A 17,643-nucleotide genomic window follows, 5' to 3' on the forward strand; every position below is an offset into this window, starting at 1 on the left:
TGCAAACATAAACCCCATGCCCATCCCATATGCAAAGGGAACATGGTGCAGTCCAATTACCCAGCTCCTTATGAGCCAATCTGAAGCAGCTGGTCATTTCTGTGGCCAGCATTTAAACTCCAGTACTCAAAACAAAATAAACTTAAATACAAATGAAATAACTCCCGATTATACCACAGATATAGTTTCGAGGAAGCAATCTGATTGGTTGAAATACCCTGCTTCAAACCAGCATCACCTAATCAAAACTTTGGAGTCAAGCACGGTTGTTGACTTAATAGAATTTTCGACCTCTGGATGTAACGCAAAATTAAAAACAATCCGTACTCAGTCATACAGACATACATACACACATTGCCATAATCAGACATACGCTCTTCTGCGCTGCTTACGGAACTCGCCTATCGGCTCCTTCCTGCAGCAACCAGCAACGCAGGTGTGCAATTAATGACGGTAACGCACACCCTGTCGTGTAATATTGCTTTTTTCTTTAAAGATTTGTTTTTGGCTTTTCTGCCTTTATTGATAGTTGAAGTGAAGATGGACAGGAAAGATGCAGAAAGGGTTGTCATAAACGGGACTCGAACACACGACGCGTCAGATCAGAGCCTATATGTGGCATGCGCCTGGACCGCTAGGCCAGCAGGCGCCCCCATGTAATATTGCTTAATTGAACAACTTGGCATTGACAAAATATAACTTATGGATGTACACCCCAGTCCGCCAGAGTCTTGAGCTCATCCTGATCCTTCACATACTCCAGGCCTCCTCGGATCTTCAGGGGGTTGTCCAGGACCTCGATGCTGCACGTGTTCGGATCGAACCTCACGGAGAATGGTCGCTTGATGCCAGCCAAGTATGTCCTGTCGGAGAACGGTTTGATTTAGTTTTAGTCATAGTCTTTTGAATAAAATTAAATTTAGTTTTAGTCACATGAAATATTTTAGTGTTAGTCTAATTTTAGTCGACTAAATATCATACAATTTTAGTAGACTAAATCTACAAAAAAGCATTTTGGTGGGCCTTGATGCGTTGTAAATGGAGATTTTAGACTTTTCATGATCTCTTCTCCACTAGTCCCCCCCTAAGATTTGAGTCTAGTTTTTATTTGTTGATGAAATTGTCAGTATTTACTATTTAGTCTTATAGTATTAGTCATCATGGCAATTTTTTTCCCAAAATCGACACTGGTGGTCAAGTTTAGCATACTGAAACTGAATATTCTTTTCATCATGGCAGAGCCATGGTTTCAGGTGTGGTCAGGCTTAGCATATTGAAAAAGCACCGTAAGCACCCGTGCTTATAAGCATCTTTCAGGGGGAAGTACTTAGATTTAGCATGCAGCCTCCAAAAAACAAATTATCATACAAATGCATGGCCTCAATTATCATATGCATGGCCTGGAGAAAGTTTGTTAATTAGAACCTAATTGTTAATTAGGCCTTTTAGCGACGGCACGAAGACTGCTCATAAAAATGCTTAAATAACACTGTGCGCAAACTGCACACACAAGGACGGAAATGTCAAACGTTAAGTCAAATGTTCACATGATTCTGGTCTTTATAAATCTCAATCATTGTGTTAGTGGCCACACCTACAGCCCGACAGCACGTTTCACTATACATGATATAGAATCAGCATGATATTTGTACCTGTCATTGTAATTCCATGAGAGACATGCATGCACAGTCAGAGAGCAAATCCGTTCACACTAAAACCCTATAGCATTAAAGTAGCAGATGTACAAAATCACAACATGTTGCCACAGTCACAGATTTTGCCTGTCTTGTCTAGGTCTTGTATTGTCTATGACTGTGTTATGTTCATGTTCTAGTTTTCATATAGTTCTATGTTAAATTGTTCATGTCTTCCCCAGATGTATCTCATTTGTAATCATCCCTGTTCCCCAGTCAGTCCTTGTCAGGTCGTTGTTTATTGTCACATGATGTTAGTGTATGTTTGTGAAGCGTTCTCTGTTCACCTGTATTAAAAACTCTGAAACTCTAGAAAACAAATGTTTAATAAGTAGCGAAAATAGTCGATTTACAAGCTCAGAATGCATCACAAAGCGACGGGTTGCGCGCTTGTAGATCTGCTTTCTTCACTAGTTTGGGTCCCATGCTAAAGTTGAAATTTCTCTTTTAGGTCTCGAGCTAACATGTTTGGGAACTGCTGGTCTGTTTGACACGCGTAGCAACACAAGAGAACTCAAATAGGCTACAAGTGAGTTTGTAGATTTTGGTGAAGAGATTTCTATGTGGGGGGGGGGGGGGGGGGGGTGGACCTAGCACAACCCTGGGGGGGGGGGGTCAACTATACGCAGTATATGAGGTTTTTAAGCAGTTACAGGCAGCCAAACAAAGAGACAAACGGAATGAGGCGAAAACCGCAACCCAACCGCCGGACGTAACGTTAAAAACAAAAACGTATAAGTCGGTCAACCTACAGGATTCTCTGCTCGAGTGCATTACCGGCAAACTCTCTGAAACCTTCTTGTAAACCCAAATATTTGTCTTAGCCGGGGGGAAATTCCCCCTTTAGACGACCAGTAGATGTTTGGGTTCCCCGTGTCAGAAACCTGGATCTTGAATCCTGTCTGACCTCTTACATCCACAAAGGCTGTGCGTGCGTGTCTGTGTATGTGTGCGTGCGTGTGAGAGAGTCTAGGACAGGTGGTATGTGTGCGTGCATGTGAGAGAGAGTCTAGGTGGTATGTGCATGCGTGTGCAAGCGTCAATGTGCACCGTGTACCTGAGTTTCTCCTTGGCGTCTGCAAAGCTCTCAGAAACAAAGTAGACACTGTTGTATTCCTGATCCTGGTAAGGCTGCACCGCAGCCGCCTCAGGGTCAAACTCCCTCCTCTCAGGCTCATCGGACAGGGCGTGCTGTCAAAGACAAAGAGAGGCAAAGAGAAAAAGATTCAAAGTTCCACTTCACCCATTTTCGCTCTGTGTCTCAGAAGAGGCATGAGGACAGGTTCAAAAACCCACCGACCAGTGACATTATCGGTAGGCAGCTTTGTTAATTTTGAGGTTTCAAACCTTGTTTTATTATTATTATTATTAAAATGGCTTCTATTTCAGCCTGCTAACTTTCCAAATGACTATGAAAGGCTGTTGTTTCTATTAGCTTGGAATCCCCGTCCATGATGTCACTGATAGGCAGCTATTACTGAACTGGACTATTACTGAACTGAACGGACCAATTTGAAGATCAATTTGAAAATGGATTGGGAAAACTTTGAATTAAGAAAAAGAAAGTGGGTGAAGCGCTCTCCTTTTAATGTTCCGGACAGAGAGATAAAATCACAGGACGAAAAGAGAAAACGTGTTGGGCACTGGACTGTACATACCTCGAGCTCCCCAAATGAGGAGAGCAGTCCAGCTCCGTACGCCTTCACCTGGCCGTTCTGCTTGCACAGGCCAAACTCCACCGTGAACCAGAACAGCTGAGGGACAATCAGACATGTAAACATTAAGTTAGCTGATTTCACTTTACTTTTAAAAAGTAATCATTGCTATAGTGTTTCTTCAGTACCAGGGGTTTCCCCTTCTCTCCAGCTCTTTAGGAAAAGTAGAAAATACATTTTCTGGTGGGACACCAATTTCATCCAGTTAGGCGAGAGAACAGTTCATAACTCGTGATCTAAATCATAATGTCTAATTCTAAGAAAAGATCATGTGTTAGATGGCCCACCGTGGTCCAGTCGCTAGTAGCGGTAGATTTAATCATACCTCCCGTTGTTGTCGATCGCCTTTATAGTGTTTTGGCTACATTTAGCTGCTACATCCACATCCGGGATAACATCCAATCCGTCGGTAAAAGTGCTCCGCTGCTATAAATCGCTGGGCCCACTGATTTAATGGATTAAATAACCCTGGGCAATTCATGTTTTATTATATTTTTTAAAGAAATCTCGTGTTTGTTGTGGATTAGCCTGGCTAATAAGCCAGACTAATATCACACAACACTGTCGCGGTATATCAGTCTGGGCTGGCTCCACTTGGATTTCATTTCCCGGGGAACATTTTCTCTTTGACGCAATTGGTCAGAGCTACTGTCAGTCAAAGGTCTCAAGCATTGAACGTCACTGTACCAAAGCCCGCCCATATTGCATACCGTGTCCCGATTGGTCCGACCTGTTCTCGATTGTAGGAAAGAGGCGTGCTACTGAGCCTCGCCAGACCGAAATCCGCTGGTAGGCAACTTTTTTTTGCCAACGGCTGATTCGGTCTGGTTTATTAACCAGGCTAGTTGTGGATGGCCCAGATGGTAATAATAGCTTTCCTCGAGATATTTCGCGGATGGCTTGGATTGGGTTAATTTATTGGATTGGATTGATTGATTGGATACAATTTTTACCCCAACCTGAAAATGTATTTTAGAGCTGGAGAGACAAGAAACTGTTACTGAGCAAACACTCTAGTAGTACACTTTAGACTAGAGTGATTATTCAGTAATAGTTATAGAGTCTATAATGTGATTGCTATGTTAATGTAGAGCTATTTAACACTTGTTTTGACATAACATATAACTTTTACAGCACCTTTAACTCTGAGGATATAACATTACAAATGGGAAAATGAACAGAGGATTTTACTAAACAGAAATACAGCATCAAATTGGGAAGGATAGCCACTCACTGTGGACAGCTTCTTAATATCTTCCTCTGAAGCGCCCAGCGATGCCAGTCCGATGTTCTACAACACACATTTGGCAGACGTTATCACACACCTGGCTCTCATCATATCAACTTCATCATAACAAGTGCACGGAGCGGCAAGAAAAGAGTGAAATGTTGGATGTAGCGAGTGGTGGAAAGTTACCTAAGTACGATACTTAAGTACAATTTGGAGGAATTTACTTGAGTATTTCCAATTTCCAATAGGCCTACTTATACTCCACTACATCTCAGATACAAATATTGTACTTTTTACTCCACTACATTTAATTGAAAACTTTACTAGTTAACTTTGTAGATTGTGATTATTATTACAAAACAAACATTAACCACTTCAACCCTATCAGCCATTTGAATATAGCAGATCAACAAGCTTTCATAGTGATTTGATGCATTGTGAGCTTGTAGATCTGCTATTTTCAAAAGATTTTTATACATTTGAAAACTTGAAATGGGACATTCTGCTTTAAGTACATTTTGATGCCAATACTTTTGTACTTTTACTCAAGTCAATATTGAATTCCGGACTTTTACTTGTAACGGAGTATTTCTACACTGCAGTAAGAGGAATGTGAGTACTCACCTGTAAAAACTGGGCGAAGGTTCTGTCTGCCAGCATGGGCACATGGCCCAAAAGCTCATGGATACAGTCTCTACAGAGAGAGAGAGAGAGAGAGAGAGAGAGAGAGAGAGAGACACACCACAACAACATTATGGCCCCAGATGAGATGAGAAGATAAAGCAACAGAGACAGAGAACATCTGAAGAGCAGCATGATCGGATTTAGAGCATAGCAGACCTAGAAATATCTGTCTTGGAAAACTAACAAAACAAAACGTGCTTGCACGTGCATGTGTGCTGTGTCAGGCCAACTCTACAAATATCATCTAAATCCAATTTAAAAACACAAAAAACAACATATCGCTATAGACGCCAGACGACGTCACACTGATAAGCAACAGCATGCGCGTGCATGCCGGCAGCACAAGAACACCACTAAGATGCAATGGATCAAACTTTCTGATGCTGTTTTCCTCCCAGTGTGGAGGAAGAATGATTATGATTTTTATTGTGATCTCTCACTCTTGAAATATATAATCCATTGGTTTCTGTTGTGTGTGAACAATAATAGCAATTCAAAGAAGTTGCAGACCTCTAAGCTCACAACAGTCACGTCCGCGACGCGATGTGAGCTTGTATATCAGCTGTTCTCTACTGTTGCGCAATGAAGTATAAATGTCTCCTAGGGCAGGGGTTCTCAACGTTTTTGGCCGGGGACCCCCGGTAATGCTTTGGCAATGTCTCGGGACCCCCGCCCCGCCCCCTCCCGACCCCCAATATAAATTGACTGCTACAATAACCTTAATAATAGAGACAATACACCATAAATAAATACTGAAACCAGATATAATCATTAGGGAAGGTGTATGCATGTACTATGTGTACTATATGTAAACTCTTCATTTCCACTTTCCAGCCATTCAGTTGCAAAAAGATTTTTTTTTTTTTTTGAAAATAATTTGGGACCCCCCAAAATAATTTGGCGACCCCCCGAGGGGTCGCGACCCGCGGGTTGAGAACCCCTGTCCTAGGGTGCACCTCACTAGTCAACACACAAGAGGAGGTTGAATGGACTGAAACCAGTGCTCCTCAAAACAACAGGCTTGGAGATCTGTTGGGAATTGATTACATGAAACAGTCACCCTGTGCCCAGTCCCAATGTTTGTAAACAAATAATTGGTCTATATAGCTAAAATCTAAAATGACATAGATGCTTTCCTGGTTCATATTTTCAATTGGCCCCTCTGGCGCCCCCTTGTGCCTCCTGTGGTTTTTACAGCGTGATGTGACTTGATGGAGCGCACAGAGGATTGGTCCTCAAAGTGGTGACCAGTTACCCTCAGCATTCCTTGAGGGGGTGCGACATAGACCCTTACAGATCTATAACTCTGAGAGAGTACACACGGAACTAAATGGACCCTTACAGGTCTGTAACTTTCAGAGTTATGGGGGTCCTAAATATATTTTCTGGGCTTTTTATGCCTTTGATACAGTATATATAGAGAGAGTGGCACAGAGGATTGTCCTAATTGGGGAGAACAGCCCAAAGTGTAAAGATGATGATGAAAGAGATGAAGGCATGAGGAAGAGGAGGGTGGTGTGTAGTGTATTCACAGCTCTGGGGAGTGCATGGCGGATGTACTGTAGTGTACTCATGGCTCTGGGGAGTGCATGGGAGAGGAGGCATGGCGGATGTACTGTAGTGTACTCACGGCTCTGGGGAGTGCATGGGAGAGGAGGCATGACGGATGTACTGCGTGCACTGGAACACCCGAAACGCCAGACTGGCCAGGAAATCCCTGGCCGAGATCAAACCTGCGGCTGGACGCAACTGGAACCCTGTGCGCTCTGTGTGTGTGTGTGTGTGTGTGTGTGTGTGTGTGTGTGTGTGTGTGTGTGTGTGTGTGTGTGTGTGTGTGTGTAAGAGAGAGAGAGAGAGAGAGAGAGAGAGAGAGAGAGAGAGAGAGAAGTTAGTGATCAAGGGCAAATTAAACATGACATTATAACTAAGGATTCATCCGAATAGGGTTTTCTCTATGCAGTTAAGAAATTAAAATGAGATGAAAATGTTAGGGAGGGACTAGTGGACAAGAGATCCAGTCAAACGAAGACAAGTCATTTTATGCTTGGCTGCGCGTGGGTGCCGCGCTCCGAAAATAGCAGATGTACAAGTAGTAGATCAGCTATTTTCGGCACACACCTATAAATCAGGCATTACAACCCCCGGCAAAATAAAAAACATTTCAGATGACTAAAAATATTACTACAACTAAATCGATTCAAAAGAATACGAGTAAAATTACAGCAAAGTGTGCCGTCAAGTATGTACCTTTGAGGAAGCGCGAGACGTCCTCCAGCTGAGGGATGTTGTCTGGGCTGTACACACCATGCCTCTCCAGCAGACGGAAGGCCTCCAGGTGCTCTGTGCAGGCGTGGATGTTGTACAGATCCCTCAGGGTGTTGTACACCGTTCTCCTGCACAACACAACCGCGCAATCCATTCATGAGGATTACAGATTGCAGAAATGATTTGAACGTACTAAAAAGCATGTTATGTTATTTTGTGAGTGAGTGAGTGAGTAGTAGGGCTGTCACGATTACAAATTTAAGTTGACGATTGGATTTAATTGTGTTTTTAGCATTGAACATTGGAACTTTACAATTGTATTTCTGTTTGCCTTTTGGGCTTCTTAATCAGAAATTGCACAGTGCAGATATGACAAAGAAATCACTGACACATTTAATAATTTGTAATGTTTTTGTTTCCAAAAATGTACAAAATAGCAGAAATAGTTGATCTACTAATTCTGCTATTTTTGAAAAATCTTACATTTTTTGAAACGATTGACAATTAATGCAAAAATAATTGTAATTATCTCAAATAAATAATTGTGATTAGGCGATTATGTAATAATTGAGTGAGTACAGCGTCTGATTGCTTGATGTCAATCTAGACATTGGAATGTTGGATACAGCTAGGTGTCAATGCGTCTTTTAAGTGATGACACATGCTCAAACCCTTTTAATGCTACATCCACACAACCCAAACGGAGTTGCACCACTTACTTCACACGCGTGTGATTTTTTAGTTAACGGATGAGCAGTGGTTTATTTCACAACTCTTTAAAAAACAAATCTGTGATTATTTTTTCCCAAAGCAAAACAACACCACCATTTGCTACACTGAGTGGCAATCCATTCAATCACTGCACCCTTTTTTTTGCACTTAGATGATCTAAAGCTGATGTCTAGATTGCTTTAATAGCACCCAGCAAAAAACAAATTGCCCTTAACATAAGATTTAACATAACATCTTTGCCAATCCCATTGTGTCACTGACCCATATATATATATATATATATATATATATATATATATATATATATATATATATATATATATACTGTATATATATATATACAGTATATACGGCCAATTTGAGAGAGAGAGAGAGAGAGAGAGAGAGGGAGGGGGGAGAGCTACCACACAATATAATTATTAAACAATAGTGGAATTGTACTAAACGTTAATTATGTAAACACACAAGCAGAAGGATACATAATAAATCTCATAAATCAAGTACCAAGTGCTTATCTCCTCTTCTGTGTACTCCAGTTTGGGAATGATCTCCCCGCTGAGGACAAGAGCAGACAAGCACACTTTTAGTAAATCCTCAGGTTATGTCTAGTCACTAGTCACTAGTCACTAGACCAGACAACAACTAGACTAGTGGTGGACTACGTACTCAACCACAGTACTCGAGTTAAATATTACTACAACTACAAGTGCTCATTCAAAGTACTGCAGTACTCAATATTAAAAAGTATACATGCTTTTAAAATTACTCAATTATTCAAAATTAAAATTACAAAGTAACTTACATTGAATTGTTTTGGGAGTATTTGTCACTATACATTTATTTATATTGTGTGAAATGTGTCCCCTGCATTCCAAATAACAAACGGACAGCATCTGAATGACATTATCTAGTATGTATCTGAATAGGCAGCACTAATAAGTAAGGAGCGCCAGGGGCATGAGGTTGAGTGTGAAGAGATTATAGTGTCTTACTATCTGTATCTGAAGGCAATCTCTCCAATCATCTCCCGCCTCTGTCTGTAGACAATGTCTGTGAAGCCCTGTCCACAATGGATAAACAATGGGGTCACGCCACAAATCTGTATGTGTAGAGCCCCTCAAAAAGGGATAATAATACTTTACATAGTACACATAGTGCATGCAATTTTCCATAATGATTATATCGGGTTTCAGTATTTATTTATGATGTATTTTCTCTATTATTAAAGTTATTGTAGCGGCCAATTTGTATTGGGGTGGGGAGGGGGGCGGGGGGCGTGAGACATGGCCAAAGCATTTTCGAGGGTCCCCAGCTAGAAACGTCGAGAACCCCTGGTCTAGACAACCACATGTCCACTGATAGACAGTGAGGAGTTTCACCAGTGTATAACATAATCTAGGTGTAATGTTAGAGTCCACAGAAGTGAACCTTTCAAGCCTTTCTCAACTCGCTGTTTTCTGCAAGACATTACTCTATATATATACGCCATATCTCCAAAACTGGTGGGTCAAACTGAACAACCAATATGTCAATTTGAAGCTATGATTCCCTGCTTTCATATGACATGAAAAAACGAAAATTCTAAAAAATCCAATGGCAGTTCTTCAGTCAAATTTGGACACATATGTGGAGGAACACGCTATAAACCAAATGAATCATCAGGAAATCACCACAACCAAAAATGTATTTACAGGTTGAAAACTCTGGCGTTTGCATTGGAGCAGTATTCAATAACCCCATTTCTAGACAAACGGGACACTATTTTTACTATTAGAAATACATTATTTTTATCTTCAGGTTGACAAACTAGACATAGCTAATGTTCTGGACACTTTATTTTATATTGAGTAAATATCCATAGAGATTCTACCCATAAATACCCGCTCTACATGTCTGTTTAAAACATTCTGATGTGGTCTATTCCTCCCAAATCCTGCTCTCTGCTGAGCAGGCACTCCGACTGGGGACCCCCCAAAATAATCATATTAGAACTGGACCCCAACCCTGAATTTCCGAGCGAACATAAGAAAGAAACATTTTATATACTCACGGGATGTTCTTGATCTAATTCCGGATTATAGTTTGTGACGAGGTGGTGACATTTGTCCAATTCAGCTATTCTCTTTGGGAATAATTCTCTCTCTGGAGGAGAAAAGGGAAATTGGGCACAAATATGAATGTCTCCAGGTGGACAGTTGGATATTCCAGTGACATAAAGCAGTGCTTCTCAAAGTGCTAGGAGAGATGCCTCATTGGCTGCTGCAGTTCATTGGAGCGACGTGTCTCCAATGAAGGCTGGAAGTCAAGCGGAAGTGCAGTTTTTTTCCCTTTTTTTTAAACAAATCTTTACAGTCATGACAATACATTACAATACAAAACAAGACAAACAAACATCATGCATAAAGTAAGGCTGCACCCTAGCCCTGTTTTTAGGACTCGAACTTCGGCAGGCATTTTCGAGCGAACATCCGAACCATTAGTTTCTAATTCATTTAAAAAATAACCTTCGAGCTCCGAACCTCCGCTTTTAACCAGGCTGCAATTCATAAATAGATCCTATGGGGGGCGACATTGCATACAGACTATCAGTGAAATATGGCTTAAGTTCACAACGTGTCCCTGGGAAGGATTTTAGCACCATTATTAATAACATCTAAATCTTATAAAAGCCTATCCAAAATAGTATTAATAATAAGACAAGATATTTCCAACAGCCTTAATAACAGTTAATGAACATAGTACTCTTATTATGCATATCGCATTCTCGCCAAGATATATTTTCGAGTTATTTAATGGGTTCAAGCCCATTAATTAAGATTCGAGTGCCAATCCTAACGAGGGAACGTTCGAACCCCCGAATGTTCGGGGACAGCCTTAGCATAAAGTGAATGGCAGATCGAGTGGCAAATCAAGTGGCAAAGTGAGTGACAAAGTGAATTTAATGTTGTTTAAAGTAATTTAATGCAATCAAATAGGACTTTGGATGTATAGGCTGTCAAGGCCAGAAAGTAGCTTTTTGCCACTCAGTAGGCATTCCCGCATAACTTCCTGGTATGATGATGATGTCACACGCATACCCTCTATAGTACAATTGTATAGCATCACTTAATAATTCCAAATACAAACGGGGAGGGTCTTACCTTTGACCTCTTTGGTGGTCTTGACGTCGTCTGCAATCCTCTTGATGGCGCTGATGAGCGTGCTGACGTCATGCTTTGTGATTAAAACCATATTTCTCTTAGTCATGACACACAATCAAGCTACGTACGTACGACACACCCTATGAATAGAAAATTAAGCTAAAAATAAATAAATAATAATCTTACAAAACTCCACAACACTTACAGATCTGCTATTTTCACTATTTTTTTTAAATAGGGCTTTATGTGGCTAATGAGTGCATGTGAACAAAGCTGTTTTTCTGAAAATGCCTTTTTTTAACTGCCAAATGGAGAGAATAGCCTATTCATTCCAACAGTTAAAAAATGATATATATATATATATATATATATATATATATATATATAGTAAAATATGCGTCTTTAGTTGATATGCACTGCAACTTGATAGACTGAATTCCACCTATTTAAGGTGGAAGAAAACCTCTCAATCATTCAAAGACCATGCTTTACGCCGATGGAAAATAGCCTATATCTGAGATAAGATTCTAAGCGAAAACACCCCGACAGGCTCATCATGCTTACAGGTACACACTAACACAGTGTGTTACACACACACACACACACACACACACACACACACACACACACACACACACACACACACACACACACGCTAAAAAACCTACCAAAGTGTATCACCTGTGCTGCTGTGCGTAACAGGCGCATGATACACCCATTGCACCGCACCTGGGCTTTGTATACGATTTCAGCAGCACTGACTGTCTGGCACAGATCACATTTTTGGGGGATCGGATCGACAGATTGGACATGCATGTCATTGGACATGCATGTTTGTTTGAACATAATATATTAGATTCAAAGCAAAAAAGATCAGTGCGGTTCCCAAAAAGTTAGGCCAGGAAACCCTCAGGCTTCCATCATCATAGCAGGTCCTTAGCCTATATCTCGGAGCTCGTGTAGCCTACAAGTGGAACCAAATGGACCCGTGAGGGTCCATTTGGTTCCACTTGTAGGCTACACGAGCTCCATGGGGATAGCCTACTTTTGGAAATAACTTAAAACATGTTCTAATGAAACTTACCTTGGTGTACTGGATCTCCGCGTTGGGCACCGGCTGGGGCATGAGGTGGAGCTGTGCCATGAGCGCAGCGGGGTCACTCTTCACTCCGCCGGGGATCTCTACTTTACTGGAAGTCATAATAATTATAATAATGCTATGTTCTGTTATACTACAAGTCCGTCCGTCCGTTCCGTGCGTCTATCTTGTTTTGCTGTGGCAGCCAGTCAGTCAGTGTAGTGTTTGTAGTGTGGCGTCTTTTCTGTTTCTGTTTTTTTTACCCTTAACAATTTCTCCGATGTAGGACTTTGGAAGTTGGAACCCTTCCTGGCGTTTAAAACCAGGTGTCAACTGCGGTGCATTTATATTGGGTGAAAAAAGTAGGCCGTCCCTACTCTTGGAAAATTAAATCCTGCATTTACATAAAGTTCCTCTTCTCTCTCTCTCTCTTGTATTGAGGAGGAGAGATACATGTCTACACCCCACCCCCTCCAGACGAGAGAGAGAGGATTTTACTTTCACTTACAGCGCTAAAAGGGACATATCTTAGATAGCCTATATAATATTGTATAAATGCTATAAATGAAACCACAACTCAACAGTTATTTAGATGTAGCCGGCCTATATCTAAACATATAGTTGCCGACATCAATTTAGCAATCAAAATAATTTGTCCTATGGCTTGAAGAATAATTTGGGACAGTCTATAACGTGAAACATGAGAATTAGACTGTATAGGGCATATAGGATATTATAGTTTTTATTTGTTGTTTTGGTGAGACAAAAAAAATAACATTTGTGTGGGTGAAGCAGATTAATTTATGATCTTCGCATTGGTGTGTATAATCATCGCACTCGCAGGATATCTTAAATGAACATTAATTGCTTGACATGATTGTGCTAAATGTCTTTGGTTGGCTTGCCACTGCTTAACTGCTATGATTTAGCATAATCGACACGCCTCTGTGTGTGTGGATTAGCAGTCCAAACTATTTCCTATGGTGTGTTGATCTCTCCCCAGCCAGGTGAGTCAAACCGGTATATAAAAAAGCAAGTACATTACTTTCACTAACATTTCAAATAGAAATATTGTAGGCTACTTTTGACTCCAGGTGAAACGAATCAAGCTAAGAAACAGTGTTACTGCCATGACCAAATCAGCTAAAAGTAACTTCATCAATGATAAAGCACAGGAAAACAAAAACATTAATTTATTACAGATCCAATGAGCCATGACAAAGTCCTCAAACTCTCTAGTGGTAGTAATAAATAGGTACTACTGTCACTCTTCTGGTCAGTGGTCCGGGGACCACCAGTGGTCCTTGAAGGGATTCCAGGTGGTCCCCAGCTATATGAAGAGTTGGTAACCAAATGGATCCTTATAGATCTTTAATTCTTGAGAGCGTAACATGTTGTCAAATGGACCCATAAGGGTTAAATTATTGTTAAACATCTGCATTACCTAATGTACATCTACACAATTAGAGCATGTAGAATTATTATTTTGATCAACGTTTGTTATCTCTCTTAATGGTACCACATACAGCATGGAATTGTAGACAAATTATCTCCAACGATAACAAAATATTCCAAGTTTTAGGACTGAGAGGCTAAATCTCATCAAATGGTGATCCGTGGCTCAAATGCAGAATAAATAATGGATCTTGATATGAAAAAGGTTGAAAACCACTGTCATAAAATCATACAGGACAGGAAAAGAATAGATGTGGTATACTGTAATATGTCCACGTTTATTCCCCCCAGGAGGTGTGGCTGGTGAGGTCGTGATTGCGCTTGCAAAGTGTGAAAATACAGCTGCCAAGTGGAATGGTTAATCACACAGAGTGCTCATCCATTAAGCTGTTTATGGGTAAGTAACCTTAATGACATTGCCCCCACCCCTCCAGCGGTGACACGCTGCACTGTGAATGGATAGATTCCTGATTAGATTTACCTTTGTCAGCCACCTGCCCTTGGGGGCACAATTCTAGATCCACCACGTGATGTGACAACATCCACCCTGCTGAAGCCCATGCTGTGTTTACTGTGTCACTCATGTACACATACAGCATAAAATAATCCTATAATAAAAAAGGAGCGGGCCCAGAATAGAGCCCTGAGGGACGCCGGTCGGGTCAACCAGGCTTCACAACCTGGTTTGGAACAAAGGGGGTTCCATCGCGCCACAAGCCAAATTCAGGCTGGTCAGGTGCATCTCAGGAGCAGGACTGATAAGAGTGTGATGTCAATCAGGCCATGTGTGTGTGTGTGTGTGTGTGTGTGTGTGTGTGTGTGCTTGTGGGCCTATAGTAGAATTTTCCTGGTCCTCACAAGGGAGATGGTTGTTGTCTCCACCAGGCCGAAGGCATGGGGAGAGAGTATGTTTTGCACTCCGTGTGTGTGTGTGCGTCCGTCCGTCCGTCCGTCCGTCCGTCCGTCCGTCCTTCCTTCCTTCCTTCCTTCCGTCCGTCTGTTACCAGCTAATCTCCGGCACCGTTGGCCCGATCCATGCCAAACTTTGCACACACACTCTCTGGATGCCAACGACGAACCTCTGCCCCAAATATTCCTCAACGGCCTGTTATAGCGCCACCATGAGGCCGATTTAGGCAAAACACATTTCGTACACATTGTATCCAGGGCAGGAATTTCACGGCGGCCACGGCGGCCATGGCCGTCGTTGCCCCTCTCTTTGGCCGTGTGCCCCTCGAAAAAGTATATGCCCATACGGCCACAGTGGCCGTGGTGCCCCGACCGGCGCCCACAGAAGTTCATTTTACCGTTTATCGCAATTTTCCAGTCATTACGGTAACCAATGTTCCCCTCACGTCCCGCGCAGAACAAATTTGTGTTGTAATTGTGTTGCCATTTGCAAAGTGGTTTGATTATTTTGCGGTACTTTGCCTTAATAACTACCCCCGCTGCCGCTGGTCGTCATGACGCGCGCATACACACACACACACACACACACCCGCACGCCTCCTCCTCCGCGCCACACATACACGCACTGACAGAGTAAACAGAGGGCATTTAGCCCACACGCTGCCTACTAGTGTAGCTAATCTAGCTATCCGGTCAAACTGCAACTATCACTCAAAACAAAACAATGTTTCCTACAGTTGCGACAGTGTGGCGGTCCTACGTCACATGTATTAACGTTGGTCGGACATGGTCCAGCTGATTTCCTTTTGTCTAATGCGAAACAGCGTGGCTGTCCATACAAGGAGGAGATCTACCGAATCTATCTAGCCCACCAAAACAAACATAAATGTACTTTTGCGTCGCATTATGGATAGCGACAGAAAGACACCATGGATATAATTAAACAATTGTTCCCCTGTGCACAGCACACACTGTCTCCAGGTAAGAACAAAAAACTGATTTGAAGCTGCACTTTCACTTTGTGTTGACTTACTGCAGAGTCCTCAGTCCTGCAGCGGTGCAGCCCCACAATGGAGAAATTATCTTATCTGTCACTAACCTCTCTACAATGCCATGTTATTCAATATATTAGTTTAGCACAAAATATAGGCTTTTCTAAACCAAGCCCTTATTCAAAAGTTATGTAGGCTGTCATTGTATTTTATGTGAATTAACTCAGTTTAACCCAATGATCCTCAGCCATTTAAATTTCAAGGACCCCCAAATTAAATTTATATTAATTAGCCTAGGGTGACAGCCTGACAGGGTCCTAGGCCATTTCATTATGATTTTCATCTCTGGACTGGGTCCCCAAAACATGTTTACAATATTTTACAACAGTAGCTACTTATATTTTGTTATTTAAAGCTGTGATTATTTATTTAAGAAGCACTGTTCTGAACCAATGTTCATCGGAAAATCATTTTTTAATTGATGGCCTTCATGCCCTGGCACTTGGCCTTGTGCCCTTAAAAAGTTGACCACACTAAAGGCCAAGTGGCCTTGCCCCTAAAAGGATGAAATTCCAGGCCTGATTGTATCCATACATCACACAATTCGGTATACACTGTCTCCATAGTCATGGGATCAACACGGATCTGCACCATTTCCCATCTTCCTTCCTGATTGACTAAGATTCGCTTCCAAAGCTCACATGATTGGTCCGTTTCGAACAAAATGCCACAAATCACAAACACAGTGTGCAAATTTCCGTGAAATTATACACGCACATTTCCACTAGGCTGAGGACGACATGACACAATTTATTTTCCAAACCAGCCTCATGGTGGCGCTATAACAGGGCAATTCCTGTTTTTACCTATAACTGCATCGATCTGTGTACAACTTTGTATGCGCACTCCCTAGAGGCCATGGAAAAACATTTTCCCTGCATCCCTCCACATCTGCCGGTTATAGCGCCACCATGAGGCCGATTTCTGCAAAACACATTGTTTATATTAGTCGCACAGATTTCATCCAAATCTCATGCAAATCGGTATACATGATCTCTGTAGTCATGTGATCAAGACGAGTCTGTTTGATTTTTCAGATTCTACACTGATTGGCTAAGATTGCCTTCCAAAGTCTTCAGGAGTGTCCCGTTTTGTACAAAATGCTGCACATGTCCTGCTCATCCAGAATTCTATCCTCAGAGATGCTATGAGTGATCTGGCTCTGCATTTCCTCAACAAAATGAAGAAAATTGTTGCAAAAAACAAACAAACATGTTTATATCACATTTTGCCAAACATCACACACACTCCTATCCTCCTGGTGGAGACCTGTGCCCAGAAGGGCACTTTTTCTAGTTCCTTTTCGTTTTCTCCTGTGTGTGGGCAGAGTTTATGGTACTTCCTTCTTGGCAGCTTTATAAACCATGAGGACCTCCTCTTGCTGCTCAGAGACCAGTGGCTGAGTTTCATCTTCCCTCCATCCTCGTCAGAAGTCCCCTATCAGGATGCTGCTGCTGAAACCAAAGCATGTGTTGACGGCCCTGGTTGTCTGCTGCGTGGTCGCCCTACATGGTGAGATAATGTCATCTGCCCTTTTCATACATTAACAGCTCACATTTCTGATTAATGACATAATTAATATTATTGATGACTTTGATGTACTTAGGCCTACTGTAAATACAATAGATTATTTTATTTTTTTACAAAGAAATGTGATTTAGCAATCAAGAGCCAAGAACCACAGAAAT

At 41.6% G+C, this 17,643-nt stretch overlaps 2 protein-coding genes across 2 annotated transcripts in view; both read right to left on the minus strand.

Moving 5' to 3' along the window:
• The window catches only part of LOC306934123 (perforin-1-like), a 45,213-nt gene that overhangs the window by 8,837 nt on the left and 18,733 nt on the right, over positions 1-17,643 (minus strand). The gene's annotated exons all lie outside the window — the stretch shown is intronic.
• Positions 616-12,712, minus strand: LOC306934613 (tyrosine 3-monooxygenase-like). Its single transcript, XM_079517257.1, has 12 exons — positions 12,546-12,712; positions 11,462-11,534; positions 10,372-10,463; positions 9,314-9,381; positions 8,826-8,876; positions 7,572-7,717; positions 6,955-7,090; positions 5,265-5,334; positions 4,644-4,700; positions 3,353-3,448; positions 2,752-2,885; positions 616-863 (listed from the first exon to the last, which is right to left on the minus strand). The coding sequence occupies exons 1-12, from the start codon at positions 12,660-12,662 to the stop codon at positions 701-703; spliced, it is 1,203 nt and encodes a 400-aa protein (XP_079373383.1). The 5' UTR covers positions 12,663-12,712; the 3' UTR covers positions 616-700.

The sequence above is a fragment of the Electrona antarctica genome, assembly GCF_951216825.1.
Source record: "Electrona antarctica genome assembly, chromosome: 12".
In the NCBI taxonomy this organism is placed as follows: Eukaryota; Metazoa; Chordata; class Actinopteri; order Myctophiformes; family Myctophidae; genus Electrona; species Electrona antarctica.

What these genes read in the sequence shown, in the direction of transcription:
- LOC306934613 (XM_079517257.1), bottom strand. Translation starts at nt 12,662, where the DNA reads ATGACTTCCAGTAAAGTAGAGATCCCCGGCGGAGTGAAGAGTGACCCC. An exon ending in ATTGCCTTCAGATACAGATA is followed by an intron (nt 8,877 to 9,313) that starts GTAAGACACTAT and finishes TCTTGTCCTCAG; the next exon opens with CGGGGAGATCATTCCCAAAC. An exon ending in GAAGAGGAGATAAGCACTTG is followed by an intron (nt 7,718 to 8,825) that starts GTACTTGATTTA and finishes TGTGTTGTGCAG; the next exon opens with GAGAACGGTGTACAACACCC.